Genomic DNA, 24539 nt, shown 5'->3' with positions numbered 1-24539 from the left:
AATCATCAGGCACCTCCAAAGTAGCGCCCACAACTGGCAGTGGACAGATAAGGTGTAGAACAACTGTCCTTGTAAGTCTTGGCGTGTGCTGCGCCCGAGTAGAATGTAGTCAATTTCAAAATAATTTCCAATAAGTAGACTCTCCTTGCAGGTGCAGGACTTGTGGGTGTACACACAACCACACGGTACAGCACTCTGTTGATTGGGACGTCCAATGTACAGGACACTGGTGGGGCTGTGAAGAGTGCTGTGCCAATTTCTTTTGTTGCTTGTGACATCTTGTGTTGCTTTGGAAGCTCTTGAGTCTCTTCATAAGTCGCTTTTAGTGTGCTTAAAGTTGCGTCGTTTCTATGCTGTCTTGGCAAGTTAGACCTGTGGCTTCTTCTTTTCATGTGGGCTTGTGCAGATGTCATCTTGTGATTACCAGACCAACTGTAGAGACAAGTAGGCTTGTAGGAACGTCTCCAATTGTCGCTTGTCGCCAAAATATGTTGTGCTCTGTAGTAGAAGTAGACACTGGTAGTCAAGTAGATTAAACATGTACCTTTAATCTGTAGTCGGTTAAAGTACATCCAGATGGTAAGTAAGTACATCAGACAGGTAGTCCAGGTAACCGGTGATGATGATGTAGGTTAGCCCAGTAGTCAGCCCTTGGTCATATGCCACAGCAAGCCCCACCAGGAACAGCCTGCCTGCTGCTCAGCCCATCTGTAACTGTCATACCTCACTCAGTCAGACACCCAACATTCCACGCATCACAGCATTACCAACATTCTGCTCCAAACACACACAGTGGCTGAGCAGCAGGTGGACTGGTAAACTGCAAGATATGAAAGTATTATGCAGGGCATAACAACGTGTCAATCAATTCTAACATGGATAGGGGGTTAGGAAACTGTCAGTTGCTCTTTGGATTAGACAAAGTCATCCTAGCTCTCGCAAAATGCCCAAGCTACAAAGCGCCCAGGCCGGATGAGGTGCCAATTGACCTGTTTTAAAATAACACTGAGCTGTGGGCTCCCATTCTAGTCGACATCTTAACAGCGCTATCCTGTGTGGGCCCCTAAGTCCTGGTCCAGTACCAACATAGTCCCAATTTTTTACAAATGTGACAGAGGGGTCCCCAAATGTATTTATATCAAGGTTCTGGAGAAACATTTAGTAGAAATTATGGCAGGCCCTCCAAGGACAAGGACCACAATAATTTCCGAATTCAGTACACGGATGACTGTGTCCTTATGTTAACAGCTATGGGAATCCAGAGGTTGCTAGAGGGATTTGCAGCAAATATGGAATCTCTAGGGACACACTCCCACAAAACAAAATCCTGCACTATGATCTGTGGCCCTTCTAACTGGAAGGTGAGACCATTTTATATCCAGGGCACTAGAATGAAAACAGTGAGTACATTTACGTATTTTTGGGTTACCTTTCGACAAGGCATGTAATTGGAAACACCTGGCCTGGGTAAGATGCTCTTGTTTCGAACAAAATGTACATGATTTACCGGACCAGGGTTGGAGCCAGGACTCACTCTCCCAGGCTCCCCTGCATCGTTGCTCGATTCTGCCACAGCTGACACCACTTCCACCAGATAAAGCTGCCAGAGGCCTACTGCTGCGTGGGACGCGCTTACAGATTTACTGGACCAGGATTGGAGCCAGGACTCACACTCCCAGGCTCCCCTGCATCATTGCTCGATTCTGCAAAAGCTGACCCCACTTCCACCGGATAAAGCTGCCTGAGGCTTACCGCTGCGCTGGACGCGCTTACAGATTTACCGGACCAGGGTTGGAGCCAGGACTCACTCTCCCAGGCTCCCCTGCATCGTTGCTCAATTCTGCCACAGCTGACACCACTTCCACCGGATAAAGCTGCCTGAGGCTTACCGTTGCGAGGGAAGCGCTTACAGATTTACTGGACCAGGGTTGGAGCCAGGACTCACTCTCCGAGGCTCCCATGCATCGTTGCTCGATTCTGCCACAGCTGACACCACTTCCACTGGATACAGCTGCCTGAGGCTTACCGCTGCGCGGGACGCGCTTACAGATTTACCTGAACAGGATTGGAGCCAGGACTCACTCTCCCAGGCTCCCATGCATCGTTGCTCGATTCTGCCACAGCTGACACCACTTCCACTTGATAAAGCTGCCTGAGGCTTACCGCTGCGCTGGACGCGCTTACAGGTGTACCGGACCATGGTTGGAGCCAGGACTCACTCTCCCAGGCTCCCCTGCATCGTTGCTCAATTCTGCCACAGCTGACACCACTTCCACCGGATAAAGTTGCCTGAGGCTTACCGCTGCGAGGGAAGCGCTTACAGATTTACTGGACCAGGGTTGGAGCCAGGACTCACTCTCCGAGGCTCCCATGCATCGTTGCTCGATTCTGCCACAGCTGACACCACTTCCACTGGATACAGCTGCCTGAGGCTTACCGCTGCGTGGGGCGCGTGCGTTGACGTGCCTGGACCAAGAGTGGGCCCGTCTGTGCCCGTCCGTGTCCGGACGAGGCTGGGCTGGACCCCCTCTCTGTGACCTGTGGTCTGGGATCGAAGTTTTCAAAACCCGGTATTTAGTTTTTGGTTGTGGTTACTTATTCATGGTTGTGGGCTGTTCTTTAAGATGAAGTCAGTGTTGCCTGGGGTTGTCTGCTACCTGTGTATTATAGGTGCCTTCGTCACCTATGACTTCATCAAGTCAGGCCGGTGGACGTGGTACGGGGTGGAGGTCCGTTCGGGCTGTGAAGTTGAACTCATCTTTCAACCTTGTTGGTTTAGGATGCCCATTTAATGTTTTATATACGAATAACTTGTTGCGGTTACGCTTCTTTTTTAATTGATATTCTGTTTTATAACTCCCACTCCAAAACGGCTTTTTAATTCATGTTTATTAATTATGGGCAGGAGTAAGGTTGTGACTGTCCCTCGCATCACCTCGGCGAAGGGGAAGTCGGGTCTCCACCATGGATATTTTTTTGCAAAGGGCTGCTTCTGTGTTGGACAAGGAGATCAGGTTGGTAAATAGGTGCCTCTCGAGGTCTCCAAATAATATCCAGCGCCTATGTGTATCAGAGGCTGAAGTAAATGATGGACATGCAAGCCAGGGTCCTTGCCCTGAGCTTTCTGTGGACTTATGTGAGGACCTCCAGAATGCTGCTGGACTTCTAACCTGTTACCTACTCATTTGAATGAGCCCCCATTGGTGGCTCCTTTATCACCTGGCATTGTAATATAGTTGTTGGGGATAGGGAGTTGATGCCAGCCTATTTAGTAACATAGTTAAACTGCTCCCTGCTTTACCGAGAGAAAAGGCAGCCCAGGTAACAAAAGAGACTCTGCAGTTGGGGGGCCACACCAAAAGAAAAATTCAATCTATAGGGGGACAAACTAAAAAATGTAAATCCACCTTGAGTGCTAAATCTTCTGTATTTGATGCAGTTCTCCCTATTAATCCCCCAACCCTGGATTTTTCCGGGGTGTTAGTGGCACTGCAGGCATCAATGTCTAACTTACTGGATGCAAAATTGGGCCCTATTATTGAGAGGCAGACCCGGATTGAGGATTCCATAGCATTGTATATTAGTAAGGCTGCAGCACCCCCCCTAGGAGATCTAAGTGCTGACTCAGGTCAGAAAAATGTAAGGGCCCTTGTGTCTGGGACCAACCAGCTGACCATTCAGCCGATCTCTGTGGCCTCCCCCTTAATTCATCCATCAAAGCAGCTTGTAACTCTTGCGGGGAATGATGGAAAGGTTGCCGCAGTAGGCTTTAGCAGGGATATACCTGTTTGTAGTAGTGGTAGCCGCCCCAGCATTGTCCCTGGCATCTGCCATCATTCCAGGGACGGGAAATACGAGAACAGTGAAGTGCAGTTCCAGAGTCTACCTGTAATAGATCTTCCCCCTGAATGTACCCCCTACGTAGTGGTTTTGGGGAATGTTCCACCTCTCCCCGGGAAGGGGGGGGGGGGGGGTTCGGTAGGGGTAATGAAGACTTTGGGCAGCTTAAAAAATTAAACAATCCACTGGCTCTCAATTAATACCGTCCTGGGGGCTAGAGTGGCCAAAAATATCATCATGGCCTGTTGGTTAACCTGGATCTGGAGCCTTAGCAAAAAAGGTATGGGTGAGTGTGTCAATATTAATTGTGATAACCCTCATACCGCGGGCAGGATACTGTATGGGGACGCACACCAGGCCTCTATCAAGCCAGGATCTGTAATCAGGAAATCCCCGTTGGGCTACTTCTATAACCTGATTCATCTAGGGAAAGACCCCGCAACATTAAAATGGCAGTTTCCTAAGGTGGGTGGTCACAGGGATCAACCCCTGTGTATACGCAACAGCTAACCCCTGCCGTCCATACTCAATTCCTATTAGATGGACAGCATGGTGCATGCTCCATGATGGACCTACATAATAGATTTTCATCACTAACAGTAATAGAGGGCTGTGATTGACTAAGGAATGACTTGATAGAGGGTCCTGACCTAAATTTTCATCAACCACAAGAGATAGTGGAGGAGAATATAGGGGTATCCGTAAACAAAAATTTCTTATCCTGGAACATTGCAGGGCTAGCAAACAAGTTTCATGATCCTCCATGGCTAAAATTTGTGAAGCAATTCCTTGTGATTAACCGCCAAGAAACCTGGTCGGTGGAATGTGACTTATTTCTGGAGGGTTACATGGCTTTTTTTGTGCCAGCCATCTCCTCAGCTGGTTGTAGACCCAGGGGTGGACTAGTAACTTATATTTCCCTGGCAGTCGACTGCCAGATTCAGGTCATTCCATCCCCGAGTCCAGGAATATTGGCATTGATATTAAAATGGGGAGACAACAGCTGGGGATTTATTAATTTTTATAATTCTGTGGCTTGCCCTTCTGGAGTGAGTAATATTGCTACTTTAGGCACTTTTATTAATCAATCTTTTGGTTCTATTCTACATAGTTTAACAGTTTTTGGGTATTTCAACATTCACCCTTGTGGAAACCCCATGCTCACTACCAGGGTCTCCTAGTTGGGTTATCTGCGTCTAAAGGGGTTTCATTTTGAACATTCCACACAAGAGGAGGCATTAAATAATTTGATAAGTGATTTGGACATGATGTGCATCATGACCATCTCTGACCCATATCATACTTTCCCTGTGCCCACCTTTAATGGAAGAGGTAGGGGGCCATTCATTGATTATATTTTAATTTCTTCCTCGTTAAAAGCATAATTTAGGGGTTTCAATATTGAGGAGAGTGTGTACAGTGATCACAATCCTCTGTATGTTTACCTGCAGGGCCCATTTATAGCACAGATTAGTGGAGTAGCAACCTCGGGTACGCTTAAACCAACGGACGGCCTATATCGTCTTAAATGGTCACAGATTTCACCGAATACCTTTTATCGGAAGGTAAGAGAATCTTGCGCCCACGAGGTAGGGTTGTGCACGGATGAAGGCTCTTCTCCAGGCGAGCTTATCAATGCATTTGAATCCATTTTTTTAAAAAGTTGGAAAAATTTTAAGTGTCCCGGTTGGCAGAACTGTGCCCCTTAGACCGAGATGGTTTGATTCTGCTTGCTCCAAGGCCACTAAAAAACTGAGGGAAGCCTTGTCAGCAAACCCAAGGAATTCTTCTCAGGTGTGAGTTTGCCAGACGGAGTACAAAGAATCTCTGGTAAAACAGAAAGGTGAAATGAAGGAAGACGCCTGGAGGCAGCTGATAGAGTCTAGTACCCTCCGGAGTAGCTCTAGGTTCTGACCATTGTGAATGGCTCCCTTTTTGATCAGGATAATGTGAGGGCCCTTGACTCCCATATTACGGAGGCGGAATGGGTGCTCCATTTTAAATTAATGCTTGAAAGCCCAATGGAGCTCCTTCCACAGGTTGGCCGTGATTCAAATGCCCCTGTAGTGAACTTCGAATTGGGTGAGGTGGTGGAAGGCATTGCAGGATTAACCAGCAATAAAGCCCCGGGCCCTGATGGTATTCCCCCGGACCTAATCAAGTCTGACCCTTCATTCTGGGCGCCAATATTAGTGGCTGTGTTTAATGCAGCCGCAAACAATGGTTGCCCTGAGTCCTGGGCTAACTCTACCATCGTCCCTGTCTTCAAGAAGGAGGATAGGAATAGCACCTATTGCTATAGACCTATCTCCCTTCTTGATTCAGTGGTCAAGGTTGTGGGCCACGTACTTTTGGATAGATTGTCTAGCTGGACGGAGGAGCAAAACATTTTATCGGATGTCCAGTTTTGATTTCGCCCTGGGCGTTCTACTGTGGCTCAATGCCTCAATCTATTGCTGATATTGAGTAAATATACAGTTGCGTGACCAGGTACTGTATACCTTGCCTTCATGGACCTGTTCTCTGCATTTGATTGTGTAAACAGGGTTAAGCTGTGGCAGGCCATGAGGGCAATGGGGGTAGAGAATAGTATAGTTGACTTTTTGGAGGATCTAAACAGGTCATCTAAGGCTAATGTGAGATTCTCCCAGGACCTCAGGGTTACCAGGGACTTGGAAATAAGGGGTGTACGGCAGGGGTGTATACTGGCCCCTTTTTTATTCAATTTTTATTTAAATGATCTGGACAAAGTATTAAGAACTACAGAGGTAGATTTTCCATATGTAGGGCGGTGTGGACTTCCCGTCCTACTTTACGCGGACAATGCCGTCTTTCTAGCGAGGACGGCATTAGGCCTTCAATCCATACTTGAGGCACTTTTTAACTTTGTCTGATCGGGACCTGGCCATTAACAACTCAAAATCTTACATCATGCAAGTGGGGTCCCGATCTAAAAAAAGTTTCCAATTCAGGGTTGGCTCTTCTATTATCCCCCGTACAAATGTTTTTTTCTTATCTAGGGGTTCGCTTGGATGATCAGTTACAATGGGGGCCCCAAATTACGAAAAAAAGGGGGCTTTGGTCAGGGCAAACGCGATAATTTTGAATTTTGCCACCAAAATAGGGAGGAACCCAATTGGTGCTATGCTAAAGGTGTATCAGGCTAAAAGCCTGGCAATAGTCAGTTAAGGAAGTGAAATTTGGGGTCATATTTAAGTGAATCCTTTCCAGGTGTCCGAGAATAATTTTTTGAAGCGCCTGTTGTGTGTCCCACAGAGTCTTTCCAACTTGGCGGCCCATGAAGAATTGGGGATCCCGTGACACTCTGGCCTTGTGCTCTCTTGTATTTTGGTTAAAATGCTGGCTGAACCAGGAGCTAAATCTCACCCATAAGATATTGAGAGAGTGCTTGTCACTTGATAAAGTATCCCAAATTCCATGGCTTAAATATATTAAAAGTAGCCTGGAGGGGGTAGGTTGTGTTGAGTTATTTCATAAGCCTGAAACCATTACCAAGAAGGACGTGGAACTAGTCAGGGAAGCCTTCTTATCACTAAAGAAACTGGATAGGGATGAGCAGGAACTCAAGAAACCAAGTGTTCGCAGGTTTTTAATGCTTAAAACAACACCACTTACGGAGCCCTACCTACTGGGGTCCCTATCCACACATGAGAAGTTCCTACTAGCTAGGTTCCGGATTAATCTTTTCCACCTCCTGTTGGTTAGACCCAAGAGTTGTTATAGAGGACAAGTGTTAGCATCCTGTGGCTGGACGGTCAGTCTCCACAGGATTTGCTACACTTTGTTCTTTTGTAAAAAAAATTCAATTCCACGGAGACCTTTCCTGGTTCCTATTTTAAAGAAGTTGAATTTTAGCCAGGTTCGCCCAGCCCTTTTGTATCTCCAATTATTGAACGAGGATTGTATATTTTTTATTGTGGGCTTTTAAAATCTATAATGAAATCAAGGGCTTGTTTGGATGTATAATTGGGGGTTGATGGGTAGGTAACAGTAAGATGGCCTAGTTTTCCAAAAGGATGCAGGCGGAAAGCAGGCCTATTTTATTATGATGTTTTATGGGATGTCTGATTTTACGAATTAGTATCTATGTACTTTTATGGATCTTTTTTCCTGAAACTGATAAATGTCCTGGAGCGGGTTTGTTTTTTACATTGTGTTTTAATATGTCTGATTCTACGTATATGTAGTTTTGTAACTTTTATGGTTGACCTCTGTGTAATCAAATAAAGTTTATTTGATTTGATTTTGATTTTGAACAAAATGTGGGTGCAATTCATAAGTTTGTTAAGAAACTAGGAAGCTCATCAATGGGTGTGCTGCTTAATATATATACAAGGCTAGATGTGTCCAAGTGGCCACTTATGGAGGAGGGATATGGGAAATACATGAGCTACTGCAGGTTGCAGAAAATAAATGTGTACGCAATCTTTTATGCTTGCCCAGGTCGGTACCAGCATCCAATTTTAATGAAGAACTAGATCTTGAACACATTAGAGATCTCATCTTGTTAGCTCCATTAATGCTATAGATCTCCGTTTGGTATCACCCTGAAGCGGCATTAACCAAGGCCATAATCAATGACTGCCTGAAGTTAGATACAGCAGGGAACATTGACTGGTTGAAATATGTTAAAATATAGCTGACAATGATAGGGAGGGAAGAATGCTTTTACCACCCCACGAGTATCACTAGGTCCACGAAAACCCTGGTCAAGAAAGAATGGATGGGTTGTACAAAGAGTAACAGAGAGGAGGTGGACCTCAGCAAACGTTTAGTTAAAACATGTGGCATGTTAGTAACAACTAGATTTATAGAGCCATGATTGCTCACCATCCCTAGTTCCCATCGTTATTACCTAGTGAGATTACGCCTTGGTCTGTCACATCTATTGGTTGCCTCTCCCTCATTTGCCAGATGCGATCAGGACCTTATATTTGTCCCTGTGACTCGGTCTCTGTTCAATTGCAGCTGAGCCTTTTCTTTTTTTGCGAGCTATATTGTATTAGGAAGAATCTGTTAGTCTCATTGGTGAGGTCACTGAAGATCAAGCAATGTAGACCTGCATTATTATATCTACAGCTATTACAAACAGACATGGTTTGCCACTCTGTGTATAAGTACATTTCATTGTCTGTTAGTGTACGGAAGCTGGTGGGTAAATTACTATTTGCCATCTCTATAAAGTTATCTCTTAAATGTTCAGTAAGTCTCGTACATACCTTTCGGAACCTAATAGATGTATAGGCTCCAAGACTGTATTATATCCAGGGAACAAATGGATTTTTAGTGAATGGGACTATGGTAGTGAGTTCCAAGCACAACAAATCTCACCTTATATATAATGCACATTTTTTTCATGTACTTATTAAAGTATGTATTGTATCGCCTCATTTTTGTAATGCTATAGGATGGTCTATTGCTCATGACACTGATTGATTCTGCTGCATCTCGGAGAACGGTATGGTATTTTTAAACCTCAGCCTTAGATATGGAATCTCAAGTATATTTTACCTTCTGCACTTCTTTATATCTTAATACGTATAGTACTTTTATTATTTCTCCCATGTTTATCTTTTGAAATGACAGCGTATGGCTGCCCCACTACTGGTCGTATTTGCGAGTGTTTTATAAGTTTTAAGTAATTTTAACATAGCTTTTAGGGTACATTTTCTTGACTGGGACATAGGCCAACCACTGACACGCGCGGGTCTCCATTGCCCAGGATTATTTGTCTTTGATGAATACTTATACCTGCAGATTCTTCACCTGTGGAACAACTCCAGGAGTCAAACTGGATGTAGAAAACTTCAAAAACATCAAGGACACTAGTAGAGGCCACCAGACTCAGTTGGTGCTGGAAGCGACAACAGGCGACGCCACTGAGGCCCTAAAGCACCCATCCAGGTGCATCAACATCAGTTCCCTTTATTCTGCATCTTCTACGCAGATCCGGAGCTTTATTCTCTGAGAAGATTTCCTCACCCAATTTGAAGATTGAACAGTACCCTGTCTTCTCTCAAAAAGTCTTGGTTTAAACCTTGTAGGGACTGTGAGGGGACAGATGTCCATTACGATCCCCCAAGCTATCTTTCTTTGGTGCTTAGGGTCTGATCAAGACTCGAAGACCTGCAACTCGTGCCTCAGCATGCATCCCAAGGCCACCAAGGAGCGGAATGCCAAACTCTTCATGGCCCGATCAAAGGTCGAATACTGATCCTGGAAGCTTTCCCGGCACCACTCCTGCTCTCCATCTTCACCTTCGACCAAGAAAAAGAGGAAGCATAGAAGCAGGTCTCATCAGATCTACTCACCCACCCACCCACTCACTATGGCACTTCAGATTTGATCAGGGCAAGCAATTTTTAGGGCCTACTAGGCAGTTCTGGTGAGCTGATATAAACAGATGTTCTGTTCTCCCAGAAAGTGAAAGGGCAATAACGATGCCAATCTTGTTTTCATCTTGTCACATTTGCTCTGTGTTCAGATACAGAGGTTAAATGCCAGCTTATGTCTTACAATTTGAAGGCATAGAAAGAAAATTAAACATAACCTTCAGGAAAAAATAAGCAACAAAGTTAGAGGATTTTGTAAAGTTGAACTGTTTGATAGTCGTGCTGTACAAAAAGTATGAAATGAAAGGATGTGGGATGTCTGTTTTTTTTCTAACATACAGCATTTAAATAGCTTATAAATGAACTGTACAGACATTTCCAAATGTGTTTTAGTAGTGTTGAAAGCTTTAAAAAAAAAAGTCTATGTAACAAAAAATTGATTTTATTAGGATGAAAACAAATCGAAACACTTTACTTGGTGATGTGCAAATGATCAACATATTTGCTGAAAACCAATTTCCATAGATAATTGTTTATACAATATATGGTTTTATCAGTAAAATTGCATGTAAGTGGGAATGTTTGTGGCCATTTCAATGGAAAATGGGCTGTTTGTAAATGACCAATACTAATCAGGCTTTAGTAATAAATTTATTAAAAGTGAGTTTTGAAACATGAACTGAGAAACATTCCTACGGCTCAATTGTATCAGTTAGGTTGAGTAGATTATTCTAGTCACTAGTTCTACATGTCTAGTGATATTTGTATGATTTTTTGAAGCCTGAGAAGGAAGGAGAAGAATTGTTCCAGATGTAAATCCCTTCGTCACTCTCCGTCTCCCAAAGGACCTTCGTCCTTAGAACCAGAGATTCTCGACATGACACCGATGGATCCTCCTATCAGCCCTGCACCTCCTATGGATTCAACTGTGGACAAACCTTCATTCTTGGAGTCTTCACCGTCTGCATATTCATCTGTCAAGCCTTCATTACCATCCCTGGCTTTTCCTGCAATCCCCGCTCTGGGATCGGAGACAGCAGCATTCCTGAATGTGATGTATTCCATCTTTGCCAAGACCTCAGCACCGTCCATTGCACCCTTAGCGCAGCATCATCAAAACCAGTGTCTTTGCCAGATTGCTTTGATCCGACACACTGCTTTGCCGCAGCCAATGCTGGGGACGGCTACTCCCTCTTTGACTGCCACCACCACCACTATCACAATCTCTTCTGTCTCTAACTCTAAACATGGTGCCGCAGCCTGAAGTCAAGCTTCAGATTCACTTCTGTAGAGAGGCCCAGAGGTTGCTTGAAGAGGAAGCGTGTAGAGCATACCTCCATGAAATGACTGGGACATATTCTGACCCTGTGGAGTATTTCCCTGGAGGTGACTCAGAGCAGGACCCCCTGGGATTTCAAGGCCTGTCATCTGGTAGTGGCTTAGTCAACTCATTTGAGCGGCCTTTTCACTTCCCCAGAGGTCATGTCATGCAGAAATACTGGACTTATAGTTGGCAACGATGGAGATGAAGAAAAACGCCCTCACTCAGGATCTTCTGCTCTCATTGACTTCTCCTAAACCCCTTGTCCCCTTCAATGCTGCTTAATTGGAACCTATCATGGTGGCATGGGAGAAGACTTTCTTTGCTCTTGCAGTCAATTGGCTGGTTGCCCCCCATTATTGCTCTGCTCTTGGAAATCCCACCTTCCTCTTCATATACCCTTTGCAAGAGAGTTTAATAACTAGGTGTCCTGTTAGGATACCCATTCGGGAGGTGCCTTCCCTGCAGCACCCTCCGAAACCGTCAAAACGTTTGAAAGTCTGGGGAAAGAAGACCTATTCTACAGGTTGTGTGTTCTTGAAGTCCCTTAATACAACTGCCTACTCGCCCACTTCAACCGCAGCGTGTGGTACAAGGTCCAAATGATTCTCCCACATGTTCCCTCCCTCATGAAAGAACATTTTTCTCCTGACATATCAAATCAGGGCTGGATACCGCAGACTCTGCTGACAGAGTCATGGGTACTTTTATGATGCTGTATCGCGATAAGTGGCTCAGGACACCCCATTTTTTCCCCAATGCTGATGTTAATCTGAGTGAATTTACCTTCAAAGGCATCCGCTTGTTTGAAAATAAGGCTGACTAAGCACTGGATTGTTTTAAGTCCTGTAAAGCCATGGCCATGCCTTTGGGCCTTCAGCTTCTGACTTCAACCAAGGACTTTGTTATTTCTCAGCTTCGTAGAGGCTCCTCCGGTACTTCAGAAGCAGTAGAACCCTCACATCCAACAGTATAGAGGCCGTCTAAAGGCAAAGGCACCTTGCAACCCTCCTCCTTTTCCTCCTCCCCAAGAAAGCAGGCCAAGGATCTGCCAAGACCATGCAGAGCCTGTTTCCCACTTTTTTCCAGCCTGGAAGGCCATTACTTTGGACTAGTGGTCCTTCAATATGTAAAAAGGGCTACACCCTTGCCTTCATTCAGTTTCTGTCCCCACAACCCTCCCACCCCCATTTCTCTCTGCTGCCCAACCATTTTGTCATTCCATAGCAGGAGATAGCAACTCTCTTCCTCAAAAGAGTGGTGGAGTTAGTGACTGAGATAGAAAAGGGCCAGGGTTCGTAGACACATTACTACCTAGTGCCCAGGAAGGGCGGAAGTTTGCATCCTATTCTGATTTTCTGGATATTATTCCTCAAAAAGGAAAAGGTTCAAGACGCTGACCCTAGCTCTAGTTCAACTGGCTTTGGAGCTTGGAGACTGGATGGTGTCCCTGGATCTGCAGGATGCGTACTTCCACATCCATGTCCTGTGATCTCATCTGAAATACTTGCGGTTTTTAGTAGGTTCTATGTATTACCAATTTGCAGTTATACCCTTTGGGTTGACATCAGCACCTCAAGTCTTCATGATGGTGATGGCAGTAGTTGCAGCCCATCTCAGACCGTCAGGTATTCCCATTTTCCCATACCTGTACATCTGGCGCCTCAAAGCCAGCTCATCGTAAAAGGTGTTGCATTGACAGAATCTCTGCTGTTCTACCAGGGCTTTTCAATCAACAAGCCCAAACCTCAACTCTGCTCCTCCCAACGACTCCAGTTCACAAGTTCCGCACTGAACATCACCCTTCTCTGCGCCTTACCTTGACCTCAGATAATTAAGTACATTCAGGATATGGTGCCATCTTTCTAGCATGTTGCAAGAGTCTGTCAGTGCTGAGAGTCCTGCAGACTTCCTGCATTCTCCTAGTCACGTACTCACTTTGACACATGAGGGCCCTGCAGTGGTGTCTCCGCAGGCAGTGGCTCCAAAACAGGGGAAATCTGTCTGACTCCATCGTCCTCTCCCCCAGCGCTACGGCAGAAGTGGCTTGATGGAGGATCGAGGCAAACCTGACTCACAGGATTGCCTAAACGCCCCATCCGGCCATGAATACGACAGTGATAGATGCCTCCACCATGTTTAGCTGCCTTGTCTTCTTTCCTTTGTCTGCCGGATCAAAGTATCAATGAATTCATCTTCCCTTAGAAGTGGATAACCATCAGTTCTAGTGACTAAATTGAGGCCTTGGTAGTCAACACAGAGCCTCATCTCTCTCTTACCTTCCTGGGTGTGGGGTTTTGGCACAAAGACTACAAGACTAGCTCAATGTATATCTGAAGGCTCAATGACCCCATCCCCAAAATCCAGCATCTTTTGGAACTCTGTCCAAATGCAATTTCTGCAAAAAGAACAATTGATGGGCAGAATGGAGAACAATGTCATACATTCACCCCAGTACAGAGATCTGGGCCTAAATCCATTGTTTTTTTGCTCACCATGCCATTCCAGTTTGAACCCAGCCATATGCAAATCAGTCTTGACCCTGCACCCAATGGGAACAGTCCAGCCCGAACTGCCAAGCCAGGTCCTCCCTGCACCGGAAACAAGCATCCTAGGACCGGTTTTGGGGTTTCACCCCTCATCAGCCAGGATGGCTTGACACCAGTGGCATGGAGAGCACAGGACCCACGTTCGGGCATACCCGTCCCACTCACCTGGGAGCTTTTGGAGGTTGCTGCTTGTCCATCCAACCTCGGGACTGACAGCTGTGCCGCTGCCTCTCGCCGCACCCGCTCCGCCGGTGCCGCTTCGCGGCTGCAAAACGTGGGAGAGCCGCCTGTAAAGCGCTGGTCACTGGGAGACGCTTGAGGAGAACACCAAGACGGCGCTGTAGCAGGGACTCGGAAGTCCAGGAGTCCCTGCTTCCCCAGGTGCGCGCGGACGCGCCCACCAACAGACACGCCCCCCCGCCTGCAACGTGCCTACTTGACGTTCTGCTCGACGCTCAGCGGGACGCGAGCGGGATGCCGAGCGAAGCCCGAGCAAAGGGCGGGCAGTCTGTGGCAGTCAGGGGCTGTCAAGGCTGGGCTGGGCCACGTCCCTTTCCGCCAGCGCCGAGCACAGGTGGGCCGTGTGTGACTCCCTAGGGTCTACCCTTAACCATGTCAACCCGTTCTGGCAAATTGCTCAGGAGTGAGGGCGAAAGGGGAGTTGTTGGTGGGAGCCCAGTGATTGGAACTATGGACCGCTTTATCACCAGGGTGGCGGCAGTAATAGAAAAGGAGATTGCTATGTCCGAACGCCGCCTATCCGAGGTCTATCTCCCTTCCAGACGCTCATCTATGGGGGCCGTTGCACAGGCCCTGACACCGGCCTGTGAGCGGGCCCAATCTGCCCCCCCTGTTGATGTCCCGGGCTGCACTATAGACCCCCCCAGCTGCTAGAAATAGGGCAAAATATAGTCAGGTTGGAACATCTGGCCGCGCTTCTTCCGAGTGGCATTGAGGAAGAGGGTGGCCCAAGTACACCACCTCCACCTGCACCTCACACGCCCCTAAACAAAGCTATAACTCAGCCACTATTGCCAATACCGCCCACCCCCACTACAGCAAACCCAGATGGGGTGCCTTCTGTAACTGTAACTGACGCAAGTAGGCAGAATAAAAGGGCTAAAAGCAAAAAGGCAGGTAACCATAAAAAGGGCAGGCTGGTGAGACAGGCCGCGCTCTACAAAAGAACAGGAAAGTCCCTTGGCCAAGGCGGGAAAGACGCAAAGGGCCTGCTCCCAGAGGATAAGGCTGAGGAGGAGGGGGATGCTGTGGTCTCTCACATGGGTTTAAATAACTGCCCACCCACTAGTAATAGTACTGATAATGTTCCCAAGTTTATTGATCCCGTGACTATTGATACCATTTTGGAGAGGGTAAATAGTCTCTTGATGCCCTTACTGACTCAGGTTAAGGGCCTGGGGGCTAGAATAGATAAACTAGAGCAATCAACCCTCGATGGGTTCTACTCACTTAAAACTACATTTAAACAGCTAAAAAGAGTGAGTGATAATCAGGACATGGGACCAAAGGGTAGTGCGCCCCCAGTAGCTTCCTTACCACCACAGGTAGATTCCAATCCCCCAAAAAGGTCAAATAAGGTTGAAACTAGTAGAGTGCAAGCTCTAGCACCTAAAATTCCTTCCCCACCTAAAGTAGGGCCCCAACCCAAAGGAACGTCAACACCCATAGAGGCTGTCAAAACTACACCTAAGTCACTTCCACAAGTGCAGCCCCTGGCAAGCAGAGGTAAAGCAAAAGCTAGCCAAACACCTGGCTTACAAGATAAAGCTCAGGGAACAGCGACAGGAATGGTCACCAAAACTGCTCCCCAATCTATAGCCCCAGCTGTTACCACAGTGGCCCCTCGAAATTTCACACGCCGGATCCCCCCTGTAAACCTCCCGCCAGACTGCCAACCTTTTGTCGCTGTTTTGGTAAATGTTCCCCCTCTGAAGGAAGGCCAGTTGGAGAACCACCAATCTCTTAAGAATAAGTGCATCCACTGGCTAAAGTCAAATAAGCCAATTCCGACTGGTGTGGACGGGCTTATTCTAAGTGTTCGCAGAGTAGGGTGGGTAGGGCAGGGGAAAAAAACTCAGGAGGGGGACTGTATAATATTAAACTTCCAAGACCCCAGAGTAGTGAGCTCCATCTGTAGTCCTGTAAAAAACATGGATTCAGTAGGGGTTAAAGTAGTGGACCTAACCTATTTCTACCCAAGGCAAATTGTTATGTCGCCATGGGAGGGTCCTAGTACCCCTGGTTTTTGTCAAAACTGGGATACACGCTGGGCTGGGGGCCTTGGGGGCTATGGGCTGAACCCTCCGTGGGTGCCAGGGAGCTGCTGACTGGAGGAGGGCGATTCAAGGGAACTTACAGATACAGTTACAGTTAAAGCAATTGTGAATAGAATAGACCCAATGGTAGCATCACCATCCCGAACTACCTCACCCTCAATTGTAAGCGCTAGTGGGTTGGTAGCCTCTCTGCCCATTCCTCTAGATTGTTATTTGCAAGTTCCTTCTGTGAGGCCTACAGACAGTAGTGTTCTCGCGACCAGTGACACATCAGCTGTGACGGACCTAGTTTTTAAGGTTTTCAGCTGGAATGTCGCAGGGATCGCAAGAAAGTTGGCCCTCCCAGATTGGAATGCCTTGGTTGATGAGCACTCCTTATGCATCTTCCAAGAGACCTGGAGTTTGGAGTCGGTACATAGGGTGAGATTCTCCTCCTACTCTGTACCTGCGCTAACCTCGGAAACAGGGAGAGGACGCCCCTCGGGCGGTCTGCTCATATGGGTAGCAGCCTCCTTAGACTGCAGAATAGAGGAGCCACAGACAGGTTGTCCGGATATCCAAAATATTATTTTAAGAGACCAAAGGGGAAGAATAGTATGAAATGTCTATAATGTCTACGCCAGAGGGACTAAGGGCGGGAGGAAGTCCTCTGTATTATCTCTCCTAGAGACCCTTTTGAATAAAACTCCACACAAGTCATGTATCCTGGTCGCGGGAGACATGAATTGTACGTTCGAGCCCTTGGGCTCGGACGTTGCTCTTGACCAGGACGAGGAGGACACTAGGATAGGGATCCCTGTATTAGAGATTCCACCCATTAGGAGATGGTCAGAAGTGGCGTTACAGCTATACTCCCTGAGCCTTGAACTAAACCTAAGGGCAGTGAATGGAAGGACAATTTCAGACAGGGGGGGGCCCACACTTACAATAGTCCAGGACACACCTCTAGAATAGACTATATCTTACTAGATGTGTGTCTCTGGAACCATGTGAGGGATATGGTTGTGGTCCCGACGATTGAAAGTGACCACAACCCACTTTCCTTAACCATGGCCCAGTGGTGGAGCTTCGCAACAAAGGGACCCATTAACCCCGTATTAGCTTCCCCCGATGAGTCTGTAGTCTCTCTCTGTGGAAGACGTCTAAAATGGGTTAAATTGGTCCTCTCTGAGGAAAGGGTTGGAGAAATCTCAACCCTCTTAAACCAAGCAGTGACAACTCTGGGGTCTCTCTCGGAAGGGGTGGGTAGGGTGAGTGGGCTCTTTGTCTCTCTAGTAGAGGCTTTGACAAATGTGTTTACCATCCCTTCTAGCAAGTCAGGAAATAATCGAAGTAAAAAGCAAGGTAATGGTTGGTATACTCAAACATGTAGGGTACATAAAACAAGGCTTGTCGAGGCAGTGAAGCACAAATCCCATAGCGGTATACTGGAAGCAAGGAAGGCCTACAATAGATCCCTTAAAACTGCCAGGATAGAGTGGGAAGAGAAATTTTGGGAGGACCTACTCCGTGCCAGCAAAAGTAAAGATTCAAGGGGCTTTTGGAACCTTGTAGGCTCCCGGAACAGGCCAGAGGAAACCATGAGACCCTGTAATATCCCCCCACAAAGCTGGGTAAAACACTTTGGGGCTTTATACCTCCCGGCAGATGGGGAACTAAATGTTAGGGTGACCACCCCACTAGTATCCGAACCCCATACCTATAATCTCTTTACACCTTTAGAGATCGAAAAGGTAATTGGGTGGGTAGCCCCCCGCAAGGCAGCAGGTCCAGATGGCCTACCGGGGGATCTCATGCGGGCACACCCAGTGGAGTGGGGAAGGGTTATTGCAGCTCTCCTTAATGACATCATGATGGGAGGGCCAGTGCCCGATTCCTGGAAGGGGGCGGTGGTGGTCCGGATCTATAAAAAAGGATGCAGAGAAATCCCGGGGAACTACCGCCCCATAAGCCTGATAGACTCCACCCAAAAGATAGCAGGAAAAGCTATACTTGGTAGGATTCTTCATTGGGTGGAGGAAAATAAAATATTATCAGACTTCCAGGCAGGTTTTCGGGCAGGAATGGGGACGATAGAGCAGGTGTTTAGGTTGGCACTTCTGGGGTGGAAGATGGTGGAGCTAAGCAAGGGCAGTCTATATCTGGCCTTTATAGACCTGAGGACTGCCTTTGACCTAGTCCCCCGGGAGGAGTTATGGAGGGTGCTTTATGGGCTGGGATTGCCTCCTTACATCTTGTCCCTCCTTATTAGCCTCCACGCCCATACCTTTGCTCAGGTCCGCTGGGGAAGAAATGGAGAGCTAACAGAGAAAATACCAGTGTCTAGGGGTGTGAGGCAGGGATGCGTTCTGGCGCCCACCCTTTTCTCACTATATGTGAATGGGGTGGTGGAATATCTCCAGCAAGAACCAGCTGACGCCCCCTGTCTCGGAGGAGTGCGGATCCCCACCCTGCTTTTTGCGGACGACACGCTCTTGATCTCTAAGACTCCGCAAGACCTCCAGAAGCTGTTAACCCGTTTCCAGAATTTCTGTGTTGTAAAGGGCCTAGTAATCAACGTGGATAAAACTAAGTTCTTAGTCCTAAATCCTCCAAGGAAACTGGGCCGCCCTCCTATTCTTAATTCTGTTGCCTTGGAGAAAGTATCCGAATTTGACTACCTCGGAATTCGGATTACGGATAGCATGAACTGGTCACCTCACATTGCTAAGATGGTCCTCAACCATAAGAGAGTAGGAGGTGCCCTCCTGAGGGAATTCCGGTCATCACCGAGGAGGTCGCTTACCCCAGTAATTGACATCTACAAGGCTAAGGTAGTAACATCAGCCTTGTATGGGGCCGAACTGTGGGGGCATTGCTGTCTGGATGCCTTGGCAACAGCAGAGAGTAAGCTCCTAAAATCCATAATCGCCATCCCTCCGAGCACCCCAACAGTACCTGTGCTGTTGGACACAGGCTGTAAGAACATTAAAGACCAAGCCCGGCTTCGCCCACTCCTTCTATGGACACGTATCTGGAGGGGTGAAGAGTTAAAATCGTATGCTGATGGGTTGGCGGAGATAATGAGCCTGGGCGGTTGGGCAAAAATTAGATGGTTGAGAGATACCAAAAAACTTTTGGAGGAAATCTGACTGGGGGACTGTTGGTTATCAAGATCGGCTCCACCAAAAGAGGTTCTGAAGAGACTATACTGGAATTGGGTTGCGGAACAGCTAGTTATAAGCTCGGAACATTGCAAGTCCACAGCTGCCTTTTTAACAGTAAAAGATGCAGTAGTTTTCGAGCCTTATCTGGACCTAATTACTCTTCCAGTTGACCGAGCACTGTATTTTAAATTTAGAGTGGGCTCCCTTCCACTTGGTGCTCTGGTATCAAAGTGGAAATCAGGTGCTCACACGTCCCCTTATTGTGCATGTTGTCCCACTAGGATAGAGACCATTACGCATATCCTATTCGAATGTCCGGACTATGCAAAGCCCAGGAGCTTTTGGCTTAAACCCCTTTGTCGCAATATGGGCACACGTAGTTATCTGGTAGCCCTGCGCATCCTAATGACGGATACTTCCCCCCCTATTGTATGTGGTATAGCCAAATTTTTAAAACAGTTTTGGTTGATTTGATGCAAGAGATTGTCAGTAGCGGTTTAATTCACTTTTAGCTAATTTAATTTGGCATCACATGTCCTTTTATCTTTTTAAATGTGCATTTAATATTGCTTTTTTAAATGATGTTTTTTTTGTAGTTTTGTAAATGGCTGTATTCTGTGTACGCTTACAAGATATCTTGCATATCGAATAAAAGCTTATCAATCAATCACTCGGGGTGACAGATGCAAAAAGAACAATTGATGGACAGAATGCAGAACAATGTCATACATTCACCCATGTACAGAGATCTGGGCCTAAATCCATCGATTTTTGCATGCCATTCCAGTTTGAACCCAGTCATATACAAATCAGTCTTGACCCCTCCAAGCCAGGTCCTCCCTGGACTGGAAACAATCGCCCCAGGACCGGTTTCAGGGTTTCACCCCTCATCAGCCAGGATAGCTTGACTCCAGTGGCATGTAGAGCACGGGACCCACGTAATGTAGTTTTGTACTTGTAAAGCGCACTAATACCCCAACTGGGGTGTTCTGGCGCTGTAACTCATACCGCTGTGGAACCCTTCCTGGGTTTTCCCTGTGAAATGTCCACTCCTGGGCACCCCCAAGGTGAAGCCCGGCATCCCAGCGCTGTTGGGGCCGTTGTAGAGATTAAGCAAGCTATTGCCCAGAGTTGCAGAATGGGACCCATGATTAGAATAGGCACCGAGGCGAGAATTATCAGGTCCAAGGAAATTGAGCCCAAGACTCGCCGAGGCGGGTATTGAACTCTGGTCCCGGGCCTGACTTCTGCATCAGGGTCTGCCGCTCTAACCATTGAGCCACACTTCTTCACGTCTGGGCATACCCATCCCACTCGGGGTGACAAATACAAAAAGAACAATTGGTGGACAAAATGCAGAACAATGCCATACATTCCCCCCAGTACAGAGATCTGGGCCTAAATACATCTTTTTTTAGCTCATCATGCCACTGGATTCAAGCTAGCCTGGCTGATGAGGGCTGTTAGCCTAAAACCGGTCCCAGGATGCTTGTTTCCAGTCCAGGTAAGACATGGCTTGGCAGTTCGGGCTGGACTTTTCCCATGAGGCACAGGGTCAAGGCTGATTTGAATATAGGTGTGTCTGAACTGGGGTGGCGAGGTGGTCTAAAGAACGATGATGGATTCAATCCAGATCTGTGACTGGGGGTGAGTGGCGCTCCGTCCATCATCTCCTTGTATTTGCTTTGTTCGCCATAAGTTGGCAGGCAGGGTATGCCGGACATGGGTCCCTTGCTCACTTTTTCACTGGATTTAAATCAGCTTTGCTGCTGAGGACTGTTAGCCCGAAACCGGCCCCAGGATGCTTGTTTCAGGTCCAGGAAAGACATGGCTTGGCAGTTCGGGCTGGACTTTTCCCATGACGCACAGGGTCAAGACTGATATGTATATATAGCTGTGTCTGAGCTGGGGTGGCGAAGTGAGATAAAGAACGATGATGGATTCAACCCAGATCTGTAACTGGTGGTGAGTGTCTGAAAAGTTTCAGGGCTCCATCAAACATCTCATTGTGTTTGCCCTGATGCAATCTCTGACATGGTAAGGCTGTCTGTAAATTGTACTTTTTAGAGGCAGGTTGTTTCCTGTATCCACTTCATGGCTACACCAGGTTGTCTGACTGGGTGTCAAAGAAAAGAGACCAGGAAACTGACTGAGAACTTGTCTGCAATCAGCTTGCAGTTTGTTAGTGAGTCTGTCTGCCAAGACTACTTTTTCAACTGATCCATCAACAAGGTTGTGTGAGAGGGGATCAGGGAGAGGATCACTCTCATCCTCCTGTCCCTCATCAGTAGTTCATCTCAGCCCTGTCAACAAAAGGTTTCCGGCAGTTCACATGAAGTACCCTGTTGGGACTTCTTGAAGTACCTAGGTCAACCTAGTAGGTGACCTCACATTTTTTCTCAAATATGGTGTAGGGTCCACTTCACACAGAGTGTGTCGATTCAACAGGGTTCAGTGAACCCCAAAGCCGATGTGTACTTTACCTAGGCATCGACTCCGAGGGCCCACATCTCACCCGTGCAGGTCGCCAGGGCATGCAGTCACAGGCACATCCCGCCGGCCGCTCAGCGGTAATTCCGACCCAAAGCTCCCAGAGACGGATAGCAGATCAGACACCCTCTTGTACTGGCAGATGATAGCAACTGCCTGCGGATGATTCAGAATAAAAAGTCTTGGCTGGGATCTCTCCGCTTATGCGTCCACCGTCTTAGGCAGTTGGCCCAGTGTTGATGTTATTGTTGTGTGTATATTAAATATTTTTTAATGAGTATTTTTAAATGTCCGCTACTGAGGTTTTTATAGTCAAATCTATATTATTTGCTGATTGTTTAATTTTGCTTTCAAATGTTTATATTTATTAGTGCTACTTAATGGAAATTACAGATACTCTTACAATTATTTTCCCATCTTTTAACATAAATAAATGTGTTCTTTCTATTTTTTTCCAGATGAATGGACTCCGATTCCCAGTTTCTTACATGGATGCATTGAAACAAATTTTGAGCAATGAAGTTGTGTCGGTTAAGGACCTGAAACTTAATACAGACTCTGATAAAGAAAACCTAGTGTTATCCCTGTGGACGGAGTGCCTAATTAGAGTGATCTAACATTTTTGGACTGATTTCCATGGATGTGAAAAGAGCCTTTAAATCTTAACGAATAACATTCTAAATAAACTGTTTATCAAACTAATGAATCGTCCTTTGCATTATTTATAAGTATGCACCAAATCCATATTTCTCTCACCTATATTGGGAGCACAAGCTTTAATCACAGCCACGCAATGTTGTACAGAATAAGCAAACATCATTTGTTGCCAGTGTTGTGCAGCATTGTCCAAAAGAAAACAGAAAATAAAACGCATCATGGCATGGCCAAAACATATTTTCATAAGCACACGCTCTATTGTGATGAGATATGCAAAGATGTATGCACACTCGTATTACATGACATCGGCACATCTTTTTTTGCCAATCCAGTATGAATCAGTAAACAAACAAAAATTACATTGGAGTAGTGCTAAAGGGATTTATTTTTAATGAGAACATCCAGCTGAAATAGTGAATAGTAAATAAAATTAACGGAAAATTACATAACAAAGCATGTTGAAGGAACAATAAGGAAACATTCTGTGTGAACAAAATAGCTGAATGCCAGAAGTGCCTCGAACAGAGCGCTCAAGTGGGAAATAAACTGTAGGCATATAAATTGCGAAAATCCCAAAATCAAAATTTTTAATTTTAAACCAGGAAGCCAGATAGCTTCTCATGGAAACCTGAAACTAGCAACAAATTTAAAAGCAGTACTCGTTCTGTTATGTCTAGAGAACGTGCAGAAATGCACATACAGAATCAATACATTTAGGAATTCATGGTACATGCGTCAGATAAAATGCCACGAAGTGTGTTTGCTGACCCATGTGACTAAAAGAAAATATATATTAAAAATATTAAACAGGAAAAAATGTGGCAGTGTTGGGATTTCATCCAGTAAAGTGCTGCACTCTTCATCAAAGCACTCCTACCTGCGCCATCATGGCGGCTGTGAGTACATTTTTGGTGCCCATTGTAATAGATCCATAGCTATAAAAGAAATGTCTGATAAACAAATGAATTCAGCTTCATGTCACCGTCATAATAACTTCACCGTCCTCTAACCTATACTGAAACACAGACATATTAATTCAATGGCACGCTTAATAAAAAGCTACCAAGGGATGTAAGTTTATGATTACAACACGTCAGAGAAACAACCCTATGACCCATGGAGGCTGTATGTTGTGCCCAGGAGAAGGAATGATGAAGCAAGAAATGAAGTCGAGAAGAAGCAGGAAGTGAAGTCGGGACACCGTGTCCAATTAAGAGGCAACACAGTAGAGTGACAATTAAGTGAAGAAATAGTAAGCAGTGGGTGGGCTGCAAGCTCCTCATCCTATTGAGGAGGTGTGCAGTATTGTTGTCGTTTGGGTCATCGATGTGGAAGTTTAGGTCGCAGAGGAAGATGTAGTCCTTGGAGTCCAAGGCTAGGGGTGCAATGAAGTCTGTGATGGTGTTGCAGAAGCAGGTGCTCATGCCTGGGTCAGAATGCGAGGGTGCCTCTGATGGTTGCCTCGTCTTGCATGTGGAGCTTGAAGTGCTCCTTGGGGTTGGTGGTGTTGTCGGTGGTGGTGGTGGTGCACTGTAAAGTCTCCTTATGGTGATGGCTGTTTCTTCTCCCGACTTGGTGCAGTTCTGGTGATTAATTTTATAACTGTTCGGGGAGAACTGTTGCACTGTCTAGAGCGGGTGTGGGGTTGAGCCAGGTCTCGGTGAGGAAGACAATGTCGGGTGCATGGGCAGCGATGAGGTCCCATAATTCAGTGGAATGCTTGCATAGTGAGGTTATGTTGATAAGGGCGCATGCAAGTTGGTGTTTTTGTTCAGGTGTTGTCTGTGGGACTGGTCGCTGGGCTGGTGTGTGTGCTGTGGCAGGTGAAGTGCCAGTGGGGGCAGCTGAAAGGTCCTACCGTGTAGCATGGGTCGGAGCGGTGGCAG

At 46.5% G+C, this 24539-nt stretch overlaps 1 protein-coding gene across 5 annotated transcripts in view; it reads left to right on the top strand.

Moving 5' to 3' along the window:
• Positions 1–22698, top strand: part of RIOX2 (ribosomal oxygenase 2) — an 845240-nt gene extending 822542 nt beyond the window's left edge. For all 5 annotated transcript variants that reach the window (XM_086934530.1, XM_086934533.1, XM_086934532.1 and 2 more), the window contains one exon: positions 22455–22698. In XM_086934530.1, the coding sequence (XP_086790656.1) occupies positions 22455–22613 (159 nt within the window). In that variant the 3' untranslated portion in view covers positions 22614–22698. The remainder of the gene's footprint in view (positions 1–22454) is intronic.
• The last annotated feature ends 1841 nt before the right edge of the window (positions 22699–24539 follow it).

This window comes from Lissotriton vulgaris, chromosome 8, assembly GCF_964263255.1.
Source record: "Lissotriton vulgaris chromosome 8, aLisVul1.2, whole genome shotgun sequence".
Lineage (NCBI taxonomy): Eukaryota > Metazoa > Chordata > Amphibia > Caudata > Salamandridae > Lissotriton > Lissotriton vulgaris.
Note: the sequence above shows the minus strand (reverse complement) of the source record. Positions and strands in the feature narration are given on the sequence as shown.